Here is a 22,310-nt window from a genome sequence, read left to right as displayed (position 1 = left end):
GCTTTAATGCTTGGAAATCAGGACTATTGACCTTGAGCAATTCACTAAGTGTCTGTATCATCAATTTCACCACAACACAATGTTTTAGGCCCCAAAAAATCTGTTTCTATAGAAAGAGGTTACAAGAATTGAAATGTGTCCCAAAACTCTGTAACCCATCAGAGGCTAGTTTTGTAAAGGAGTTTGGTAGTAGCTGCTCCACCATAGGAACAGTAAGACCTCCAGCACACAACGAACACCACACTCACTTAACATAGACACATTTATTAAAACACAATTTTAAACAATAACCCTTTTCTTTTACTGTCTTTCCACTCAGTGTTCCCAAAAAAAAACAAAAAAAATTATCAAGGTCCTTTGGCCAAAAAACAAACAAACACCTGAGCTCAGGGAAAGGTAAAGTGCAACGTTGGGGCCCTCCAATTTGTTCCTACCACCCTGTTGGAACAGTGTAGTATCCAGTAACAGCATCCAGAAAGCAGAAGCATCCACTTGCAGCAACGACCATCTACCAGGTAGGATGTTTCAGTGGAGTCATCAGATGAGGAACATCATCCAGTAGGAACAGGATACCAAAGGAAAAACCAGCCTACACACACCCGGATGCTAGAGAATTAACCAAAGCATATTCATGACTTCCAGTATCACTAACAGCTCATCTAGCAGTCTCAACATCAAAAAAAATACAGGCTTGTTCATGTAAAAAAACAAAACAAACAAAAAACAAAAAAACCAAAAACAAACACTGTTCAACTTTTTTAGGCATGAAAACATCAAGGCCTGGACCTGGACTAGGCCTATCCGGTCTTTAAATGACGTGATGAATCCTGCTCCTGGGTTCAGACTACTCTGTTTATTAAAGCTGTTGTGTTTTTAACATGTTGTAATGCTTTGTATTTTGTTCCATCTTAACAAGGCCCAAAAAAAAGAAAAGAAAAAAAAGTCAGTGATCACTGTGGAAATCTCTCGGGTTTTAAAACCTTATGATTTAACTACAACCTAGCTCATGCAGCAGTAAATAATGACTAACCTCGTATTGTGGATGGATTATCTCAGTTGTTCTGACTGAAGTTTGGTTCTTTGCAGGATCCTGCCAAGCAACTGCATTTGTCCCTAACCATCGGGAACCCTCGCTTCAACTTTTATTTTTTAATTTTTTCAGATATCTCTCAGTCAGAACATGCTATATTATGCCTGGGTGAAAACTAGCGAGCAAATTCCCTGCTAACTTAAATTTAATAAATTCTGTTTTCATGGATGCCTGGAAATGGCTAATGACGTGCTGTGATGCATTCAATGACTGCCAAATGATCAGAAATCTCAATCTTCGGAAAACCTGAGTTACACTCAGCATTTTTGCTTACACAACAGTAGGGAGCCTAATGGTAAAGACCTGTGTTCTTCAGAGCAAGCTGAAAGACAAATACTTGATAGCTTTAAATACTGTTAATTACTTCTTGGACACAGATTACTTTTTGGCACAACATCACAACATTGGCAAAGAAGTCACTTGGATGAGTGACGAAACGTTTCTCCCACTCACTACGTCCAGATGAACAGAATCAACTTTTGGAGATTTACTTTCCTGGATGATTGAGGCTGCATCAAGTCTGAATAGTCGTTACGAATTTCAGTAATTTTTTTTTATAAAGTGGTGATTTTTTTTTTTTTTACAGCATAGAAAACCACAAAGATTGGCAAAAAAAGAACATGCAATAGTAAAATTAAATGAGAAAAATAATTTTTTCTTTTGAATAAATGAAATTGGTTTTAGGTGACACTGGGAGTCATGGTGATGAGGATGGCGTGTTTGAGCTATGGATATAAAAACAGAAGGAAAAATTGGAATTCGGTTTCACATTTCAGTGCAAACAGCAGCTTTTTCCTACTAGTGCTGTGAAAACTCGGATTTTCCGAACTTTTCAAGAAACGAAGGAATTGCAAAATGATTTCTGCCGACTTAGATCGTTAGATGCACCTGCTATCCCTTTTGATTGAGCGTGAGAAAGATCAATGCTATGGTAAGTACAGCAGGCTAAAAGGTATAATATAATATGTCAGACTGCTGTGCGCCTCCAATATAGGGGTGTGAGGTTTCTCACCTAAATGCAGCTGCTTTATTCTCAGCAGATTGTTGCTCAACTAATATGAAAACGTTAGTCCTTAATGTGAATGCGTATTAAAACCTCAATGAGAGTCCACGCAGCCTTACACCACATGAAAATGTGAAGGCTTTCATAAACAATGAGTTCTGCTGGGAGCTTCTTACTGTGTGTGGAATAACATATGATGATGTGAAGCCATGTCTTGACAATTTAAATTCAGGCTTTAATTTGTGCGATCACATGATTAATGTAGACGCACGCTTTGTTTCCTCGTAGCTGAGCTGGTGAGTCCAACCATTTCACGTCAGATGGTCGTCATTAACTTGAGGAACCGTCAACTGACCAACAGCAATCTGGACTCCATGTCCCACCTGGTCCTCACTCTATACCATAACCTGGTGACGGGGTCCAAGGACTTTCCTCACATACTGTTTAAAGGATTGCTCCACCGGGACCAGGTGACGACACCATTTGTCCATGTGAGGCTGAGCCAGAGAGAGAACACCGCTCCTTCTCCTCCTACGGACTCACCAGCTGGGATGATGCTGCCGCCTGCAGGCTCCAGCTCTCATCCACGCTTCCTGACTCCAGTTCTTCCCGAGAAAGCATATCTCGCTGTGCTGAAGGCAGACCGGAGGAACTGCGTCCGCACCCTGACTGTCGACGGCCTCCCCGTCACCAGAGTCATCTCCACCGTTTACCGAACAGAGGACACGGAGATGACGAACCGCTGGAGAGTAACAGACTACAGCGCAGACGGCAGAGTTCTCATGTCGGTTCTCTGCCGTTTTCTGAAGACGTCAGCAAAGGGTCCTAAGAGGAAGACAACAGCATCCAGAGCCCGACTCCACTGAGGAAGCGCTTCAGGATTTAATATAAAGTGAAGCATGTCGAACACCAGCAAGCCTGAACAAAGTGGTAAGTAGTAAATAGTGTTTAAGGTTGTTTCTAAAATTCTGTCCTAAAATACTTGAAAATTGTGGAGGTTTTAACTTTTATTCTTTCTTTTCTGCCTCTTGTTTCTAAAAGTCAGGAAAAAGAGTCACGCTGAGAAGAAACTCCACACAGAAGATTCTCCCTCATTAAAATGGTAAATATATTCATCTTGTTATGATGTTTGCTCACAATAACCAGGAGTGTTCCTGTTGTTCTCAAGTGATTCACTCTCATTTGGTGTTATTTGTTCCAAAGACAGAGTGTTCAGAGCAGCGTGAACGGCAGTGACCTGAGAGCAAGAGAGTCCTCGTGCCTTTGTGGATCCCTTCAGGTACTCCAGCTTCTTCCCACAGTCCAGAGCGATGCAGTTAGGTTGAATGTGAGTGTGAATGGTTGTGTGTTTCTCTGTGTTAGACTGGCCACCTGTCCAGGTTTTGCCCGCCTCTAGCCCCATAACAGCTGGGATGGCTCCAACCTTGAACCAGATAAGCAGAAGTAGGGCTGAACGATATATCGCATTTGCGATAATATCGCGACATGATCAAGTGCAATTTTCTAACCGCAAAGGCTGCGATTATACTCTGGACATGTCCAAATTCATGGGCTGCATCCTCCTGAGGCCGCATTTGTAGACCGATTACGTAACAGCGACGCGCCGAAGGCTGTCCAAATTACTACCATATCCCAGAATTCATAGCGCGGCCCAGCCAAACTCCAGTTTCCAGCAATGGCGGCCGCTACTAAGTTTTAAAATTACTCATACTAATCTTTCTGGGTCACAAAATAAACTTTTAACATATTTTCAGGCGAGAAAGTAGTTGTGTAAACATCAAATATCTGCTCGGTTTATCAAGATATCCCATATTTGCAAAAGTGCTTCGACGTTTTCAGAGGCGTCTGCTACCCACCAGCTCGACAGCTAGCCGGGAGCTCGAGGGTTACTGATGCGGCCGAGAACGGCACAACTCCCGGCACATCATTTTCAGATCACCGCGGAGTTTCGCTGCTCGGGTTAAACGTGATATATAAGTCACTTAGACAACCTAAAAATGTTATTGTTGGGCTTTTTTCAGTGTTTTGTTTGTTCGTGAGTAAATCGGTTTGGCTGAGATTAAAGTTATTAGATTAGATAAAATAAAACTTTATTAATCCCCCGGGTGGGTTCCTCCTTGGTTTTCACACAGCTGACTAAACGTCAAACAGAAAACTTATTAAACAGAAGTATGAGACAGTCGAGAATTTACACCAGTGTCTGGTTATATTTTAGACAGCAAGAAGCAGACGGCCGAGTTTATTAAACTCCACCGAGACAGCGGTGACGCTAATCAGAACTAGACCGTCCAATTTCACGCCTTTAAACTTTAAAGGCGTGTTTGTGTGTGTGTTTATACAATTGCTATTATGTTTGCACTTTATGTGTAATGTTACTGACTGCAGAGATCAGTAAGATGTGTGTATTTTTTATTTATTAGTTTTATTTATTTAATATTATTTTTTAATTGAATGACTGTCTAGTAGTTCACAGATGTCGAAAAACTGAGTGTGGTAAAGCCACTGATTTTGTTTATGTATATTTCTGCAATCTGCACATTGTACTGACTTTCATTTTAATGTTTACACCAGGGTTCCTTGTCAGCACTTTATGCTCAGATGTTTGTAAGCTAAAAATAAACTATTGTGTATGTTCAAATATACTGTTGTGATTGAAGAAGTTAAATAAAAATGTCAGTCATCAATTCATGCATCACCTCATGTCATCATAACAGAGGTCTGTCTTCCAGGAAAGAACAGTTTAAAATTAATGTAATATAGTATTGGCCATACTATATGATGTATTGCTTGTCTTTGTTTAATAATACAGAAGACAAAGACCTTAAAAAATAATCGCATATCGCATCGCAATCGCAATATTGGGGCAAAAAAAAAAAAAAAAAAAAAAAAAAAAAAAAAAAAAAAAATCGCAATTAGATTATTTTCCATAATCGTTCAGCCCTAAGCAGAAGAGATGGATGGAAAGATGGAAGGATGATCCAAAGAGAAACATTAAAGGCCCTCTCACCAAAACAAGATAAGAATGCATTTTACATATGAATCTTCATTCATTCATTCAAATGTTGAAACTAGGGCTGCCACAAACGATTATTTTGATAGTCCACTAGTCATCAATTATTTTTGCAATTAGTCGACAGCCTATTGCACCAGCATGCATCTGCTCTAATATAACTATCATTAGCTTACAGCATGAAGTGTTTAAGAGAACAGCATGCTCCTCGTCAGATTGATGGGAGGAAAAGAAAATTCTAGAGTTTAACTAGGTGGCTGCTATGCTCACAGAACTGGGATGGTTTCAATGAGCATGTAACCAACATAACCAAGGTAGGTAGTGGACATGCTGTTCACCTGCTCCCTCAATCTCAAACAATGCTTCAATTGGCTGAATGGGGAGATGTGCAAGTTTATCTTTCTGAAACAATTAGCACATTGTAGTGACTTGTGAACCACAATCCATCATGGAATTGCATTGCACACCCTCACACAAAACAGAAGCTGCACAATGAGGATCTAGCAGACTGGCTGGCAAGCGAGATTTGGAATCAAAATCTTCAACCATTGTCTGGGTTTTTATTTTTCTCTGAAAATGAATGCTTTGGTCAAATAAGGTGGGATTGATGCTGGTCTCAGCTCCTGGGCGTCCCACAACAAGAGCTGCTACAAGTTTAAAGTAAAAGGCTCAGTAACCTGTTGGGCTTGGAACCTTTCTTGCTTTGCCTGACAGACTAGTGTCTGGTTAGGTTCATTCAGACGTCGAGCAGCAGTATGGTCATCTTCACCACATCTAAAGCTGAACCACACTTCTGGCAGACAGGGAACCTTAACAGGTCTCCTGCCACTGCTGTTTCTTGCCATTAAGTAATCTTTGCCATCACTTATTTTCTTTAGGACATTTCTGGTACCGAGCGAGCTCTCTAAGTTTCTTAGACAACTGATCTGTCTTATTTTGAAGTTTAACAGTTTGTTTTCTCTGTTTTGACGCTGCACTAAGCTCACTGTCAAAAGGAGGATTCATGGACCTTTGGCTCAGTTTCTCTACTTGCTTTGCAAGCTTATCCAATCTCCTTTCAAGCTTAGATGCCTTGCTCTGTTTTGTAGTCTGTATTGGCACAGGCTCATCATCATAGGAGGGTACAACGCAATTTCATTGTTCTTGACAATGACAATAAATAAATAAATACTAAAATACATCAAAAATGGAGTGGGCATGTACAGCTGACTTTTGTAGAACCAAGATATTTTTTCATCTTGTCTAGCTTTGCAGATCTAGCACCTTCCTCAGTTCTCAACACAAGGAGTATTTCTGAAAATGCTGGTGGACTGTTCTTTTTGTTCTCTAGCTGGAGAGCTATGATGAGACTCATCCCAGCAGCCTCTATTGAACTGTCTTAGCAGGTGTTTCAACAGAGACTCCCCCTCTAGAAGTAGAAGTAAGGAGGCTATGGAGTCTGTTCAAATATGCTGAGGGCTTTTCTCTGCTATTCTGACTGGAGCTGAGAAAGGTTGCAAAAAAAAAAAAAAAACAAAAACAAAAAACCTCTTCTCCGTTATCTACAAGACTAAAAGCAGAATCAAGCTGCGTAATATAAGCTCTGGGTGGGGAGCTCAAACCAAACAACTTAAAAACATCTGTCGCTGGACTGAGCAAACTTTCAAGAATGTTCCTAACCCTAAAGGAAGAATCACTGAGGGGAAGATCCACTTGTATACCTCTTCCTGAGCAACATCTCAAATGGTTTTAACAAACGAACCAACAGCAGGATTCTTGGGGCTAGGCTAGTCACCAAAGACCTTGGTTGATCTTGGGAATGGCTTGATCAGACGAATATTCTACCAGGACTCTACCTTCTGGATGGTTTGGTTCATCAGGAATCCGAACTATCCGAGAAACTTCACCATTAACTGAAAAAAAAAAAAAACACTAGCACTGTCATCATCTGTTTAAATCCTTTCAATTCCAGTCACAAAAAGTGAGCATTAGCTATCTACATCAGCGGTCCCCAACCCCCGGGCCTCGGACCGGTACCGGTCCGTGAGTCGTTTGGTACCGGGCCGCGAGAGTTGAGGCTCAGGTGTGAAATGAATGGTTTTCAGGGTTTTTATCGTTTTTCAGCGTTATTTTGTTATCGTTTTTATCGTTAACTCGGTTTTCCTGGGTCTTTTCACGTGTGTTATGAATAAATCATTTTTTTGGTACCGGTACTAGTTTTATTTTGTTGTATTTATCCGCGACACCTTAAAGGCCGGTCCATGAAAATATTGTCGGGCATAAACCGGTCCGTGGCGCAAAAAAGGTTGGGGACTGCTGGTCTACATTAAAGCATCTGCAAAGGTACAATGTCCAACTCAATGCGGTTGAGAAAAATGAAAAGGTGGGTGTTGTGAGCTGGAAAGTCAAGGTGCTACTATCGTCCAATCTCCTGGCTGGCTCTCCACTTGTAACTCAATCTGTACTTACACCAAAGCATTAATGCTTGGAAATCAGGACTGTCTGTATCATCAATTTCACCACAATGTTTTAGCCCCCCCCCCCCCCCAAAAAAAGAAAGAATCACAATTTGTATAGAAAGAGGTTACAAGAATTGAAATGTGTCCCAAAACTCTGTAACCCATCAGAGGCTAGTTTTGTAAAGGAGTTTGGTAGTAGCTGCTCCACCATAGGAACAGTAAGACCTCCAGCACACAACGAACACCACACTCACTTAACATAGACACATTTATTAAAACACAATTTTAAACAATAACCCTTTTCTTTTACTGTCTTTCCACTCAGTGTTCCCCAAAAAAAACAAAAAAAAAAAACAAAAAAAATTTATCAAGGTCCTTTGGCCAAAAAACAAACAAACACCTGAGCTCAGGGAAAGGTAAAGTGCAACGTTGGGGCCCTCCAATTTGTTCCTACCACCCTGTTGGAACAGTGTAGTATCCAGTAACAGCATCCAGAAAGCAGAAGCATCCACTTGTAGCAACGACCATCTACCAGGTAGGATGTTTCAGTGGAGTCATCAGATGAGGAACATCATCCAGTAGGAACAGGATACCAAAGGAAAAACCAGCCTACACACACCCGGATGCTGGAGAATTAACCAAAGCATATTCATGACTTCCAGTATCACTAACGGCTCATCTAGCAGTCTCAACATCATAAAAAATACAGGCTTGTTCATGTAAAAAAAAAAAAAAAAAAAAAAAAAAAAAAAAAAAAATTCTTAGGCATAAACACATCAACTCGGTAATTGACCTTGTATCGGCCGCCATATTATGAGGGTAGCCAGGCTTGCTTAGCCGCTAGCTTGCTAACATTCAGCTAAGCTCATTCACACATTCTAGAACATTTAGCTTTCTTCCTCAACAAAAAAAAAAAAAAACAAAAACAAAAAAAAAAACATCCCAGCAGTTAACTTGACACCTGGCTGCAGCATAAAAATGGACATAATATTCAATGTAAACATGAGCTCCAAGCTAACTCACCAGAGGAGTTGGTGTAATGGCGGATGCTTGTCGGACTCGGCTCAGCGCGTACCGCTTCATGATTTCTCTCTCTAACAACACATTAAAGCATCAGTTTTAAGTACAAATGTTTTGTAAACCTATCTACAGTGACTGGTGTTAAATGTACCCAGGTTTCCAGATCGCAGAGGGCACCAGAACAGCATGCATCTCACCAGATCGACGGGAGGAAAAGAAGAAATTCTGCAGTTGGACTAGGCCTTTGCTCACGGCACTGTGATGCGTTCAATGACTGCCAAACAGTGTTGCCAACTCCTCAGTAAGGAAAATCGCTATTGGTTGTCCTAGAAGTCGCTAAATGATGTCATCGCCTAATTTGCATAATTGGCCATGCTAATGTTACATTTGTAGATCCTTGGACAGTACACCTAGTGCGTTAATCCAGCATTTTAGGTTTTTTTCATTAATTACACCCTGCAGGCAAAAAAATGTGTTCTCGTTTGATCCTAAGATGAATGTTCACTGCAGTTTACGTTTACGTGACCATGCGTGTGCAGGTTTTAGAATGCATTTAAATTTTTATCATAGTTCTTCTGGACATGTTACATGTAATATTCAAAATCCACATCAGTCAGATATTACTGAACATGGATCCCAGTTTAAATTAATTTGTGGGTGCGATATATTTCAAAGAGAAGCGAATCATCTGCTTTATATAAACAATATCCAGTAAACAACACTTTCATTTATGTACATCTTTTTAAAACATTAGCTTTGATTTTCAAAAATGCAGAAGTTTCATGACACATGAATAAACCAGCTATGTGTGAGGATTTTTCTGATGACAGATGTTACAGACATCAACCATTATTCTCAAATGGCACAATGCAAATTTAAGTTTATGATGATGACTGAAACATCAAATTCTCCTAGGGTAGGGGTCAGCAACCTTTAACACCCAAAGAGCCGTTTGGACCCCGTTTCCATGGAAAAGAAAACACTGGGAGCCGCAATTACTTTTTGACATCTAAAATAAAGATAACTCTGTTATTGTTCTTTACCTTTATGCATAGGTATTAGAAAACAGTGGTTTCAATAAGTATCACTGACTGAACAATGCACAAGTAACTGGTGATAATTGAGGTTTGAACTCAGTTCTTAGTTATGTTGAATCGTTCTCTGCAAGCTACGACTGTAGAATGTGTTTTACTGACAAAGTATTTAGTCAGAAGGTGCTTCATTTCAACTGAAAACATACTCCAGCGTGTTTGTGTATCAGTTTTAGCTTTGTGGATAAAAAGAATCGTTCAACAAACAAAAACTTGTTTTGGCTTCAGTCTTAATGCCAGTCAAACGCTGTGGCTCATTCGGACTATTCCTCTAATTCTTGGTGATGTTGTCCCTAATGGCTCCAGCCATGAACTAGATAAGCAGAAGAAAATGGATAGATGGATCAAAGGATGATCCAAAGAAAAACATTAAAGGGCCTCTCAACAGCTTTCATTTATTAAATTTGTCTTTACTAAACAATTTCTGGTGTGTATTTGCATTGATACTCAGACAGCAGCTCACATGTCCTCTTTCTGTTTGTGGTGGAAGATTCAGGCAAACACATATAGATTGTTATTTATATGCAGTGTTTTACTTTTCAAACCATTTAGGCGTGTAAATGAGTTTCATGTATAATCTTATTTCTGTTCTTCGTTTAGAATCGTATTGTTTGGTCTGACCTATTTTTTTTTCCAGCGGTAGAGACTAATGATGTTCAGGTGTGTGTAAAGTCCTGTATAAAGCAAGTGGGATTTTGCCTACCAGGTTGGTTGTTTTATGGTAGAATGGAGATGCCAGAAATAAAGTATACTTAAAAGGAACTTGACTAGTATGCTGATGCTGTTCACTTATCACCCTCTTTGATGTTTATCTTATGCTACCCGACAAGAGAACATGCTTTAGAAATCAAATCCAAAATTGAATAATTTGTTCTGAAAAGTATATAAACATATGTAAACATGTGTAAACACTTTGGTGAAAATAAGAAGAACTACATTTGAAAATGAATGATTGGAATCCAGACTTTTGACTTTTTTGGTTTTCCTCTTAACATTTTTGTTTTCCAGCTTTTCTAGAGGGAAAATCATTTATTACATCACTGCAAGAAATCTGATGGCCAACTTTGTTGTTAAAACTGTTACAAAATCAGTTTTACCCAGGTTCTTTTATTCGTCGAAACTTCCAGAGACGGCACCGGAACTCAGTAGTCATTTCACAAAACCTTTATTCATCTTCATTTAAGCATGCACTTCTAGAAGGGAAGACGAGGCCGGTGTGTCCCTCTCCAAATCTTCACCCCTTTGTTAGTTACAGCCAGCTTTATAGAGGCGTCCCCATCATAAAACCCCCCACGGTGTGCTGCAAACTGTGTCTGTGTGCACGAGCACATGAATGCCTACATGTGCGCGTTCCCACGTGTCTATGTGAGTGCTCGTGTGTGACTGTGTACGCATACCTGTGTGTATGTGTGAGTGCACATGAGTGAGTGTGCGTGTGGATGTGTGTGCGTGACAGTTAAAACACTGTGGGTGTAGGTGACTCCCTAGAGGTCATAAAAACCCATCTCCCTTCCAGACCACAGTTATCCAGTTACAAATGTTGAGACCCCCACCCAAACATTCTCTGGGGAATTTCCACTCAGCATTAACTCCTCTCTGTTTTACTCTCACAGTTCAAGTGGGGGAGGGGTCTCCTACAATCTACTCGTAAGTTCATGACAGAATCAGGCCTTTATTACATTGAGGGCAGTGTCAGTGTCTCTACAATAGTTCTACATTCTATGTTAACACATTTCTAAACTCTAAAATAAGCTAAACACTCTACAATACTAATTACTGCCAGTCCACTCAGTCTTTCTTGTGCCGTGGAAGGTCTGTGGTAGTTGTTTAAGTACACAGTGAAGGGCAAATGATGCTGCTGTCTCCCTGTCAGCTGTGTTCTCTCATCTTCAGAAGTCTGGACTCGTGAGCCAACGTGCCAAATAAGAACTATCAAGTATGCATGTATGATCTCTTTACTTGGTACTGAGAGATGGCATCTAAAGGAATCGACTCTGGACTAAAGCAGTGTTTTAACCATTTCATTGTTAGCGCCGCCCCCTAACTCTGATGGGTGAGGTTGACAGATGAAATAAATTCATGGTGCAGTGCATCACAGTAACCATGGAAAAAATTAATAATCAACTGCTTCTAAATAATGAATGAATCAGTTGGTTTGAAATGAATTAACAGTTTATTTATATACTAAATACATTTATTTCCAATTTAACTCATGTGATTTAATGAATTTGACACTCATTATTTAATAATTGTTTATTTTAATTTTAGCACTCTTGACACTCCATAAATTACACGCTCAACTACTTGCTTGGAGATGTGTTTTTTTTTTACAGTTATCTTTAAAGGAGAGTGTTTAGCACAATTTTCCATGTGCCAACCAATTACACATATATATGGAAAAAAAGTGACAGTGTAAAGTCAACATGACTATTGCTAGGATCACCATATCCATTCTTTCCTTTATGAATACTCATATCATATTTTTCATTGAATAATTTTTTTTTCATAATTATTCTCTATCTGATAAGAATTTAAAGTGTGAGAGTGATGGGGGGCATTTGGCTCTTATGTCTACCAGCAGACAGTTTTGTAAGTGAAGCATTAAAGGCTTAAATAAAAATAAAGAGACCGATCATGATAATGACAGCACCACACAAACAGGCTCGTGTTTTATTTAAAGATTTGAAATACTACAAGCTACAAATCTGTACAGCTGAAAGCTGAATTGGTGTAAACATTAAGAACACTGCTGCATTACTGAACGTAATTACTAAAAGACAAAAATGTGAAAACCCAGTAAAACTTCCTAAACTTAAACCACTTTCTTTCTTTTTTTAAATAACTGAACTGACCTTAAAATGAACAAACTCTTAAAATAACACTGATTATAATTATTACAATGTGTGCAACGATATTCTAGGTTATTAATGAATCCCTCATTAAAGTAAATGAGTTGTCATTAAAAACAGGTAACTGCCGTCTGCATCAAGGCAAAGAATAACTCAAAGGAAGAAGAGCTTGTCTGAGAGCTGGATGGCCGGCTCTGAGTGAAGGTACTGGCCAGACAGGAAAGCCAGTTTGTGGGCATATTTGCAGGGTGCTGGAACGCGAATGGTGCCGGGCCAGTTCCAGTACAAATGGCACATCTTGAAGGTCAACCTGGCAAGACACCAAATCAACAATGAAGTGTTTTTGAACTGTACACACATTCACAATAAATCCCAATTTGTGTGGAAGATACACAAAAAAGAAATCACAGCAATACTTTGGAAAACAATAGACTCGAGGTAAATACCAGTGAGGCTTAAAATAAAAGGGGGGTGGTGGTTAATTACTTGAAAATGCATCTAGTACAGTTCCAAGATATAAATGTGTACAGAACCACTCAAACTCCTGACACACAATCTCTACTCAGCTCTACTCCATTTGTGTTTTTGCAAGTATGGTCTACTACTCTGGCAACAGGAAGGTTTTTTTCCTTTTAGCAGGAGGAAACCTTTGGGCAGTACTAGGCTCAGGGAGGCTCAGCCATCTGCCAAGACCAGCTGGGGGATACAGGTCCAGACTAAACAGTAGAAGCTGATGTTTGACTGATTGTGTGTCTTACTGACAACTGGAGGCTGGGCAAAATTTTGATATCAAAATGCACGATTTTGCTACATCTTGGGACATGATTGGCACCAAAAATCTCTTTTTATTCAAACACGTATCAGCTCTGAACTGACAAACACGCTATAAACGCTATAAACTTATTGGAGATCTTAGGCTACGTTCACACTGCAGGCGAAAGCGCATCAAATCCGATTTCTTTGACCCTCTGCGACCCATCTATCCGATCATGGTATGACAGTGTGAACGGCACAAATCCGATATTTTCAAATCCGATCTGGGTCACTTTTGTATGTGGTCCGGAATCCGATACCTATCCGATGTTTTAGAAAGCGACTGCTGTTTGAACGGTCAGGTCGCATTAAATCCGTCTTTTACGTCACTGAGAGAAGACAGACGCCAATTATCAGCACCGGAGAAGACGTCGTGAACACTTCCTGACCATCCAGTGTAGATGTTAGTGAAACTGTTGGGAAGACAACGTGAACATTTTATTTGTACTGTATAATCTGCAGATTCTGACAGAAAGCACCGCTCCTCTAAAACAGCAATAAGGATCATTATTAGGTTATCTACATTATTATGTAAATAACAAAATAACTAAAAGCAAAAATTGGGAAACGTAAAGTCCGAAGTCTGCATATTAAGGGCCATCAGTCAAACAATACTGTTTGTTCTTGGTCTAAACAGAGCGCGTTGTGTGTGACGTCTTCTTTTGCGCATGCGGGCCGCTTTGAGCGTTCACAGTAGAGCACGTTTGCTGTCGCATTTTATTTGTAGCGTGAACGAGCAGACAAAAAAAACTTTGATCAAAAAATCGGAATTGAGCATTAAGATCTGCAGTGTGAACGTAGCCTTAGAAATTCAGACAAATCTGAATGACATGTACACAACATAATACAGTGAATAATACTTTGAGATTTTTACATACATAGGGCTACATCTTTCTACTTCACTGTGTATCGTACACAGCTGTATAACAGAGCATCACAGACTCACTGTGTAGCAGAGTTATTTTGCAAACCATATAAAGATTATGATTATGTACTGAATTATGACAGACCCTATGGCTCTTAGTCAGGTACAATGCTGTTTTGTCATGACAGATGCTCTGTGCAGTTCTGTGCGACTATCTTTACTTTTCTTCATGAGCTGCTCAAACTAAACAGACATTACATCATACAGACGTCAACTTTACTGTTACATCGTATTCAGGAAGCATATTTACAAACCAAATGGAGTAAGCTTGTGAGTACTTTTGTGTTTTTTCCCCTTTAGACAGAAGGAAGACTGCCCCGAAGATTTTCAATACTCTGCTTTAGTGGTGTGATAAAGGCTCTTTTTCTTACAGCTACAGCGATGACCTAAAAAAACAACCTCAATCTTGTAATGATCAAATATTAAATGCAGATATTGCTTAGTGGAAAGGAAACTGGATCATACCTTTGCAAATGGTCTGGTGTGAGGTTTGCCGTGTTATATAAAGAGATGTAGTGTGTCGGAAGTCCGCAGCCCTGCCGAATGTGATGAGCCATCAGGTAGAAGTCCACCCTGAGCAGGGGGGAAACAATCACTTTGGTTTGGGAAACTTTACAGAATCGAAACATTTCCTCTGCTACAGCTGCCAGTACATCTGTCGTAGCAGTTTTGCTGTGCACATGTTTAAATTCACATTTCTCTCTCGTGTATTTTTACAAGATATTTTCATGAAATGCTGTTTACTACACATTAGCATCATCGCCTTTAAACTGAGCTGCCAGTGTAGACTACTGAAGCAGGTCGCCTGTGCCCTAAAGCTGGATTCAGACTAAAAAACAGCAACAAAAAACACACACACAAAAAGCAGGCCTCTCATCTTTAACAGCAGCACCGTGTTTACATTTACACATTTTGTGATCATTTCTCACATTTATAAAATGCTGCCTCAGAAACAAACTGACATCCAACAATCCTTCCAATTGGAATCAAACCCCTTGCTGTTATCGCCCCGCCCTGGACTAACCAATCTTTCTGGGTGAGGGTGTGATCCACGACAGTTCCAGGAGGGGGAGTGCCAAAGCTGTTTGCAGCCCAGGAGTAGAGAGTGGTGTTAATGCGCTTTTGTACCACGATGAAGACCAGCTTGGGCTCGTAGCTGGGGAAAGTCTCAAAGCATTTGATCAACTGTGGGATCTCGTACTGCTCCACCATTTTAAGCTGGCCGTCTGAGACACCATCTCTGTACACCACAATCTTTTCTGGCAAGTTGTGGTTTACCTGTTAGACATGCGTAACCAAAGTAAAGTTATACAAATTTAATACAGTAAATGAAAATGCATTAAACCCAGCAAAACTTGATAACACCCAGAAACAAACTACACTGTTGTTTTCATTATACTGCGTTCACTGATAGGTGAGAATTAGTGGTGCTTTACAGACAGGAGTCCTGAATCAGAACACATTTCTGAAGTGCATTTGTACCTCATAGTACTTCTGCAGCGCAGCCAGTAAGCAAACCCTGAAGCCATGGATCAGTTCCTCATTGGGGGTCTGGAAAATTACTCTGGAGTACCAGCGGGTCAATGAGCTGTAGGGAACAACACGCTGCTGTTAGGACGCATGCATAGTGCATCTCACCAATTCAAGGTCAAATAATTTCTCGTTTGTGCACTCATATGCAACGACATGAAAAGGTTTATTTGTCAAGGTGATGCAAAAATGCTTGAAAACAGTGAGTCACAGCATTGCTTTGCATTGTCTAGTAATGTGAAGTCAGTGTTTTGTGCACACTAACACTTTTTTGTGTGCTTCACATTAAATGTAATAATTCAACTATGGAGAAAATATGAAATCTAAAGAACGACTAGAGAAAAAGAGGGAAAAATTGTAATGGCTTGTATTTGTACAGCGCTTTACTTAGTCTCTATGGACCCCAAAGCGCTTTACACTACATTCAGTCCACCCATTCACACACTGGTGATGGCAGCTACACTGTAGCCACAGCTGCCCTGGGGCGCACTGACAGAGGCGAGGCTGCCGGACACTGGCGCCACCAGGCCCTCTGACCACCACCAGTAGGCAACGGGTGAAATGTCTTGTCCAAGGACACAGTGACCGAGACTGTCGGAGCTGGTGCTCGAACCGGCAAACTTCCGATTACAAGACGAACTGCCAACTCTTGAGCCACGATCGCCCCTATGGGAAGGGAAGTTTACCTGTTCACGCTCGCGACAAACCCCATAACTGACTGATGAGACTTGCTGGGGTCGTGGTGGACATCAACTCCAACTACCATCAGGTTTTTCTGTTCAGGGGAGACAGGTTTATCATGTTCCCATGTTAAAAGTTCTGTAATGATGTTAAAATACATATGGCAGGGCAACCACAGACAACACATGATGTCTCAATCTAAAGGAACTCAAGTGAACAAGTGAGAAACATAGATGTTGAGATCGATCAGACTGGGTTACAAGGCCATTTCTAATATTTCAGGACTCTAATTAAACATGCTGAGTGTAAATATGTCAATATACAAATACATTAAAATTGGAAGAGTGATGAACCTTCACAGGAGAGGCCAGCCTACCAAAATTACTCCATAAGCACATCAACAATCTGTCCAGTGGATCACAAAAACAAAAACCCCCAGAATATCATCCAAAGAACTGCAAGCCTCAATCACCTCAGTTAAAAATCAGTGTTCTCATTCAGTTTCAATTTGCAGGGATCACAAAAACTGGACTCTGGAACAATTTTTCAAAAGTCATGTCTCAGATTTAACCTGCTCATAGTGATAGGCCCATCAGGGTGAGAAGAACGTTAGATGAAGGGATCCCATCACTCCCCTTCACTGAAGCCTTTGATTCTTTTTTGGGTACAGCCACCTCGAGTCCCTTGAACAGGTATTGTATGAATCTAAGATATTGCCATTATTATGACTAAAGCCCACCATACAACCCTGTGAGAAAAACATTATGACCTAGTGTTGCTTCAGCTGGTAAGACATACAAATTAGCAACATTCTTTGCCTGAAAGCTGAGGTCACCTGAACGAGACATCATTTCACACATGGATACTTCACCAGAGTCCAAACTTTAAGCCCACTGAGAATTCAAACAGTATAAATGGCATGTATATCTTGGTCTAGAAGAGTACGCGCAACAGTAATGATGGGAAAGACTGCTGATCTGACAGATGTTCTTTTCTTTCTTTTCTTTAACCTTTATTTAACCAGAAAGATCCCATTGAGATTAAAAACCTCCTTTTCAAGGGAGACCTGGCCAAGATAGGCAGCAGCGGGTGTCTCACAGTTACAGAAATTACTCAATTAAACACAGGCAGCAACAACACACATGCAAAAATAAATGAAAAATAAATAAATAAAATTCAGTAAAATTCAAATAATAATAATAATAAAAAAATCAGTTAAAATGACAACCAATCTAATTGAAATAGTTACATGTTATGGACTTGGCCTCAAGGATTCTTAGTTTAGATTTGAAAGCACTTAATGAAATGAATTCAGTCTTTTTCTAGTCGTTTGTTCCAAGCCAGGGGTGCTAAACGGACAAAAGCTCTTTTACCAAATTTAGTTCGGGCAAATGGAACAGAAAGCAACAAGTAACCATGCGGACGAAGAGAATACCGACCAGCATGCTTCATTGCAAGCAGGGAACATATATAAGAAGGTAGCAACCCAAGCATTGCCTTATATATAAAACTGTATAAATGAGAGTTCCTCCGACTTTCCAAAGCAGGCCATCCTACCTGAGAGTATAACTCACAGTGGTGAGTCTGAGATTTACGGTTGGTGATGAACCTCAGAGAAGCATGATACACAGAATCAACCATTCGAAGACACTGAGCAGAAGCATTCATATATAGAATATCACCATAATCCAGCACAGGCAAGAATGTTGCAGCAACAAGCCGCTTCTTTGTATTGAAATAGAAACACAACTTACTTTAGTTTTAACTTCAGATTTTTAACAAGATTCTCTACATGTGGTTTGAAGGTGAGCGCGTCATCAATCAAGATACCCAGATATTTATACGTGTAAACCAACTAGATTTTATTACCTTCAAGAGTGGTTACTGATGGGATTGTTTGGGCCCATATTTAGAAAACAACACGAGGTTTGTTTTGTCTGCATTGAGAACAAGTTTAAGCTGAAGTAATGAGTGCTGGACAGCAAAAAAGGCTTTCTGCAAGGAGTCAATGGCTTGGACAAGAGTTGAACCACAGCTGTAAATAACTGTGTCATCAGCATAGGAGTGCATGTTTGCATCTGGCACATTTAGACCAAGATTGTTTATGTAAATGATAAATAGAAGGGGGCCTAATACAGAGCCCTGTGGCACTCCGTTGTGCACTGTAACAAATTCAGAACATAGACCGTCGGATTTTATGCACCGAGACCGATTACTGAGGTAGTTTGAGAATAGGGCTGGGTTTTTATAATCTATTTATCGATTAAAATTGATTCTCGCTTGGATAACGTGAAATCGATTCATTAAAATCCTGAATCGATTTTTTAATATTAATTTATTTTGCCCGAAATGCCAGAATCTCAGGTGAAACCTCACAAATTTTCAACAACCACCAAACAGTAAAACAGTAAATGAGAGCAGGTACACGGATTCTGCACAAAGACGTAAACACAAAGCGCGGACCCGGATCAGAATCAGTGAGATGCGCCTTTCTCACCTGACGGCACGGACACGGTCGGGGCTGAAAGCCGACAGCTCGCTGGTTCTGATCTGTCGGCGGGTCCGCGCTTTGTGTTCACGCCCTTTTTGCGCCGATTCTAAAGCTCTTAGTTTTATCTCTCTCCAAACAATATTGACCGAACCAGCAGCAAAAGAAGATCCAAACTACGCTTCACATAAACATCGTCATGAATTCACTCTGACTTTTACTGTTTTGCTTCCACCAGGATGAAATCACACTTCATGCACAGCTCTCTTTCTCTCTCTCTGTACTTCAAGAAGTTTCCCGTCTAAAAATCTGTTTTCTTCATTATTCGCTTGCTTGTTACGCACAAGTCTACCGTTGTTTACAGCGCTGTCGGCCACTGTTTTTTTTTCTTATTACATACTTCCGAAAAGACAACCTAATTTCTGCTGTTCAATACTGAACAAATTTAAACTTTTTAAAATTATGCAAAATGCAAAACGCTCAGCGGTCTCTAATAAAACCGCTGGAACGTCAGAGGTAACGTTCATATGTTGATTAATGGTTTTCTTTCGTTTTTGATCTACTGCAGAATATTTTTTATAAAATCCCAGGCCAGGAAAACCACCTTCATGTTTTTCTGTGTTTTATCTTCAGCTACTTTGACACAAAGGCATCTGCTGTGATGCTCACACCTTTGATAAAGTCTTGCGTGTGTCAGCTTCCTTTTTATAGATACAAAATTATGTAAATGTACTGATCTGAATTATAATATATCTGACTGTCAAAATTTCCCAGAATCAAATCGAATTGAATCTAATCGTGGATCGAATCGATTCTAGAAATCAGTGACGATACCCAGCCCTATTTGAGAACCATGCCACTACTCTCTCAGAGAGTCCTCACTGAAGGAGTCTAAGTTTTAAAATCAATGATCAACAGTGTCAAATGCTTTTGACAAATCAATAAAAAGGGATGCAGTGTTGTTTCTTATCAAGTGCAACAGTAATATCATTTACTACACTCATTGCAGCTGTGATAGTACTGTGATTTTTCCTAAAGCCTGATTGATATTCAGATGTTACTGACATGCTGTACAAGGAGATTAGGCCACAGGAGGTCACTGCTAAAAAGGCTCGCTTTTGTGCTGACACGACTGAAACTTCACAGAGAATCTATAGGGTATTGTCAAGAAGAAGATGAGAAACACCCAATCCAGAAATAGAGAGAAGCTGAAAACCACTGTCAAAGTAACCTGGACCTCAATAACACCTCAGCAGGCCCGTGAGCTGATCGCCTCCAAGCCACACCACAACGCTGATGTAGTGATTCATGGTAAAGGAGCCCCAAAATAAATGAAGACTATATCTCTGTTATAAATAATTGAGCTGAGGAAATATCCTAACAATCCAAATGACTCCACTTCTGATATTAAACTGCTCAGCTGTCATCTTGTGTGTCATGACACTTACCAGAGGAACATTGACAGTCCACAGCTCTCCTCCTAACTTGCTGTTCATCTGCAGAAGTATCTTCTGTGCCACACTCTTCAACTTCTGTTGCTGGGAAATTGTGCGGACGTTGATGGCCTAATGACAAATAGGCGAGAGTGAAACAAACTTTCTTTTTTGGAAGAAAATATTTTCAAAATTACTATTTATGCATTTGTTAAGTTGTAAACATTTCATTCCTTTCCTCTAATGCTGAAAGAAGAGCACAAACATCACAAACCTGGGATGGGATGGGATTTTTAACACAGCACAGCTTCTTGATGGCACTGTAGAGATCATCTCTGTTGCCAAAAATGATGCAAACTACAAGCTGCAAATTGGGCTGCACACAGGAGTGAAAAGCTTGAGTATAGTGATCTTAAACAACATCCACCAAACATCTGAGCATTCACTGGTAATGACAAAGAGGTAAAAATACAGGAAAGATACAACAGACAAAGCACTGTTCTCTTTGATAGATTTGAACGTTTTAAGGTGGAAGCAGTCATCAAAAGATGGGTGCAGGATGGTCATTAAGGGATGGGAATGAAATGATTCTCAGTTGGAAAGCAGTCCCAACTGTGCAAAGAAAATATCCACCACACTGTTACACCACCATCGCTATTAACAGCTGACACATGACATGAGGGATGCTGTGCTTTTGCCAAATTTGGACCCTACCATCTCAATGTTGCAGCAGAAACTGATAACAGGCAACATGTTTCCAATCTTCTGTTTTCCAATTTTGGTAAGCCGGTGCAAACTGTAGCTCAAGTTTTTAGCAGACAGGAGTGGGACCCAATGTGGTCTTCGGTTGATGCAGCCCATCTACTACAGAGTTCAAAATGTTGTGCATTCAAAGATGCTCTTCTGCACAGCTTGGTTGTAACAAATGGTTATTTAAGTGACTCCTACATTTTTATCAACTTTTAACTGCTGCTCACCAGATATTTTCTCTCCTTCAGACTATTCTCTATAAACACATGAGACGGTTGTGTGGGAAAATCCCGATAGATCAACAGTTTCTCAAATATTCAGACAAGCCTGTCTTGCGCCAACAACAACAACTTTACCATGGTCAAAGTCCCTTAAGTTTCTTTCTTCTGCATTCTAGTGCTCAGTGAACTTCAGTAGGCCATTTAAGTATGCAGAGATGATCGAAATGACCATGGACTCAGGTGCTGCCATGTGATTGTTAAAGTAAATAATTAATAAGGCAATCAGCTGAACAGGGGTACTTCACAAAGTGGCTGGTGAGTGTGTGCACTAGGCAAGAAAAAGTTGGTGTTTGATGTATTTGATAAAGACATGAAAAGTACAACTGCTTGTCTGTTACACTCCATTTGTCCATCATATGCAATAACTTCACAAGTTCTGGTAACGCCAAAGGATACACAAACCTTTTCTTTGAACTGGAATAAACTATAAGGGGTTGTCAGTTATTTTATTGACAAAATATGATACGTTTATAAATGAAAATATATCCAACATTAGTATATGTGATTAGTGTGTGTGTGTGTGTGTGTGTGTGTGTGTGTGTGTGTGTGTGTGTGTGTGTATATCTATATATAAAGGCTTGCCATCTGTGGAACACACTTCCAACCGATATCAAATTGATTACAGACATTAGATCCTTTACATTGAAGGTAAAGTGTGGTTAAAGGGAAATCAAAGTTGTAGTCATTTTAACTAGAGATGGACCGATCCGATATTACGTATCGGTATCGGTCCGATACTGACCTAAATTACTGGATCGGATATCGGAGAAAAATAAAAAATGTAATCCGATCCATTAAATATCACGAAAGCACCTCACAAAACTTGCAACGCGCCGTAACTCACCTCAGAACGTTAGCACGTCGGAGCAGTATGCATCACGTGATAGAGCGGCTGTGGCATGCGGGAC

At 40.1% G+C, this 22,310-nt stretch overlaps 1 protein-coding gene and 1 long non-coding RNA gene across 2 annotated transcripts in view; both read right to left on the bottom strand.

The window, feature by feature from the left end:
- Window positions 1-7,631: 7,631 nt before the first annotated feature.
- On the bottom strand, window positions 7,632-8,851 carry LOC101478518 (uncharacterized). The gene is made up of 3 exons (XR_191372.3): window positions 8,713-8,851; window positions 8,565-8,635; window positions 7,632-8,167 (listed from the first exon to the last, which is right to left on the bottom strand). It is a non-coding gene; the product is annotated as an uncharacterized LOC101478518 (long non-coding RNA).
- A 3,433-nt stretch (window positions 8,852-12,284) lies between these two features.
- Window positions 12,285-22,310, bottom strand: part of piwil2 (piwi-like RNA-mediated gene silencing 2) — a 28,045-nt gene continuing 18,019 nt past the window's right edge. The window contains exons 18-24 of the mRNA XM_004558547.3: window positions 20,646-20,747; window positions 20,387-20,503; window positions 16,456-16,544; window positions 15,722-15,827; window positions 15,264-15,517; window positions 14,705-14,812; window positions 12,285-12,811 (exon numbers count right to left, since the gene is read on the bottom strand). Coding sequence (XP_004558604.1) covers window positions 12,655-12,811; window positions 14,705-14,812; window positions 15,264-15,517; window positions 15,722-15,827; window positions 16,456-16,544; window positions 20,387-20,503; window positions 20,646-20,747 — 933 coding nt within the window. The 3' untranslated portion in view covers window positions 12,285-12,654. The remainder of the gene's footprint in view (window positions 12,812-14,704; window positions 14,813-15,263; window positions 15,518-15,721; window positions 15,828-16,455; window positions 16,545-20,386; window positions 20,504-20,645; window positions 20,748-22,310) is intronic.

The sequence above is a fragment of the Maylandia zebra genome, linkage group LG12 (assembly GCF_041146795.1).
Source record: "Maylandia zebra isolate NMK-2024a linkage group LG12, Mzebra_GT3a, whole genome shotgun sequence".
NCBI lineage: Eukaryota > Metazoa > Chordata > Actinopteri > Cichliformes > Cichlidae > Maylandia > Maylandia zebra.
The sequence above is the reverse complement of the archived record's forward strand: the minus strand, read 5'-3'. Positions and strand labels throughout refer to the sequence as shown.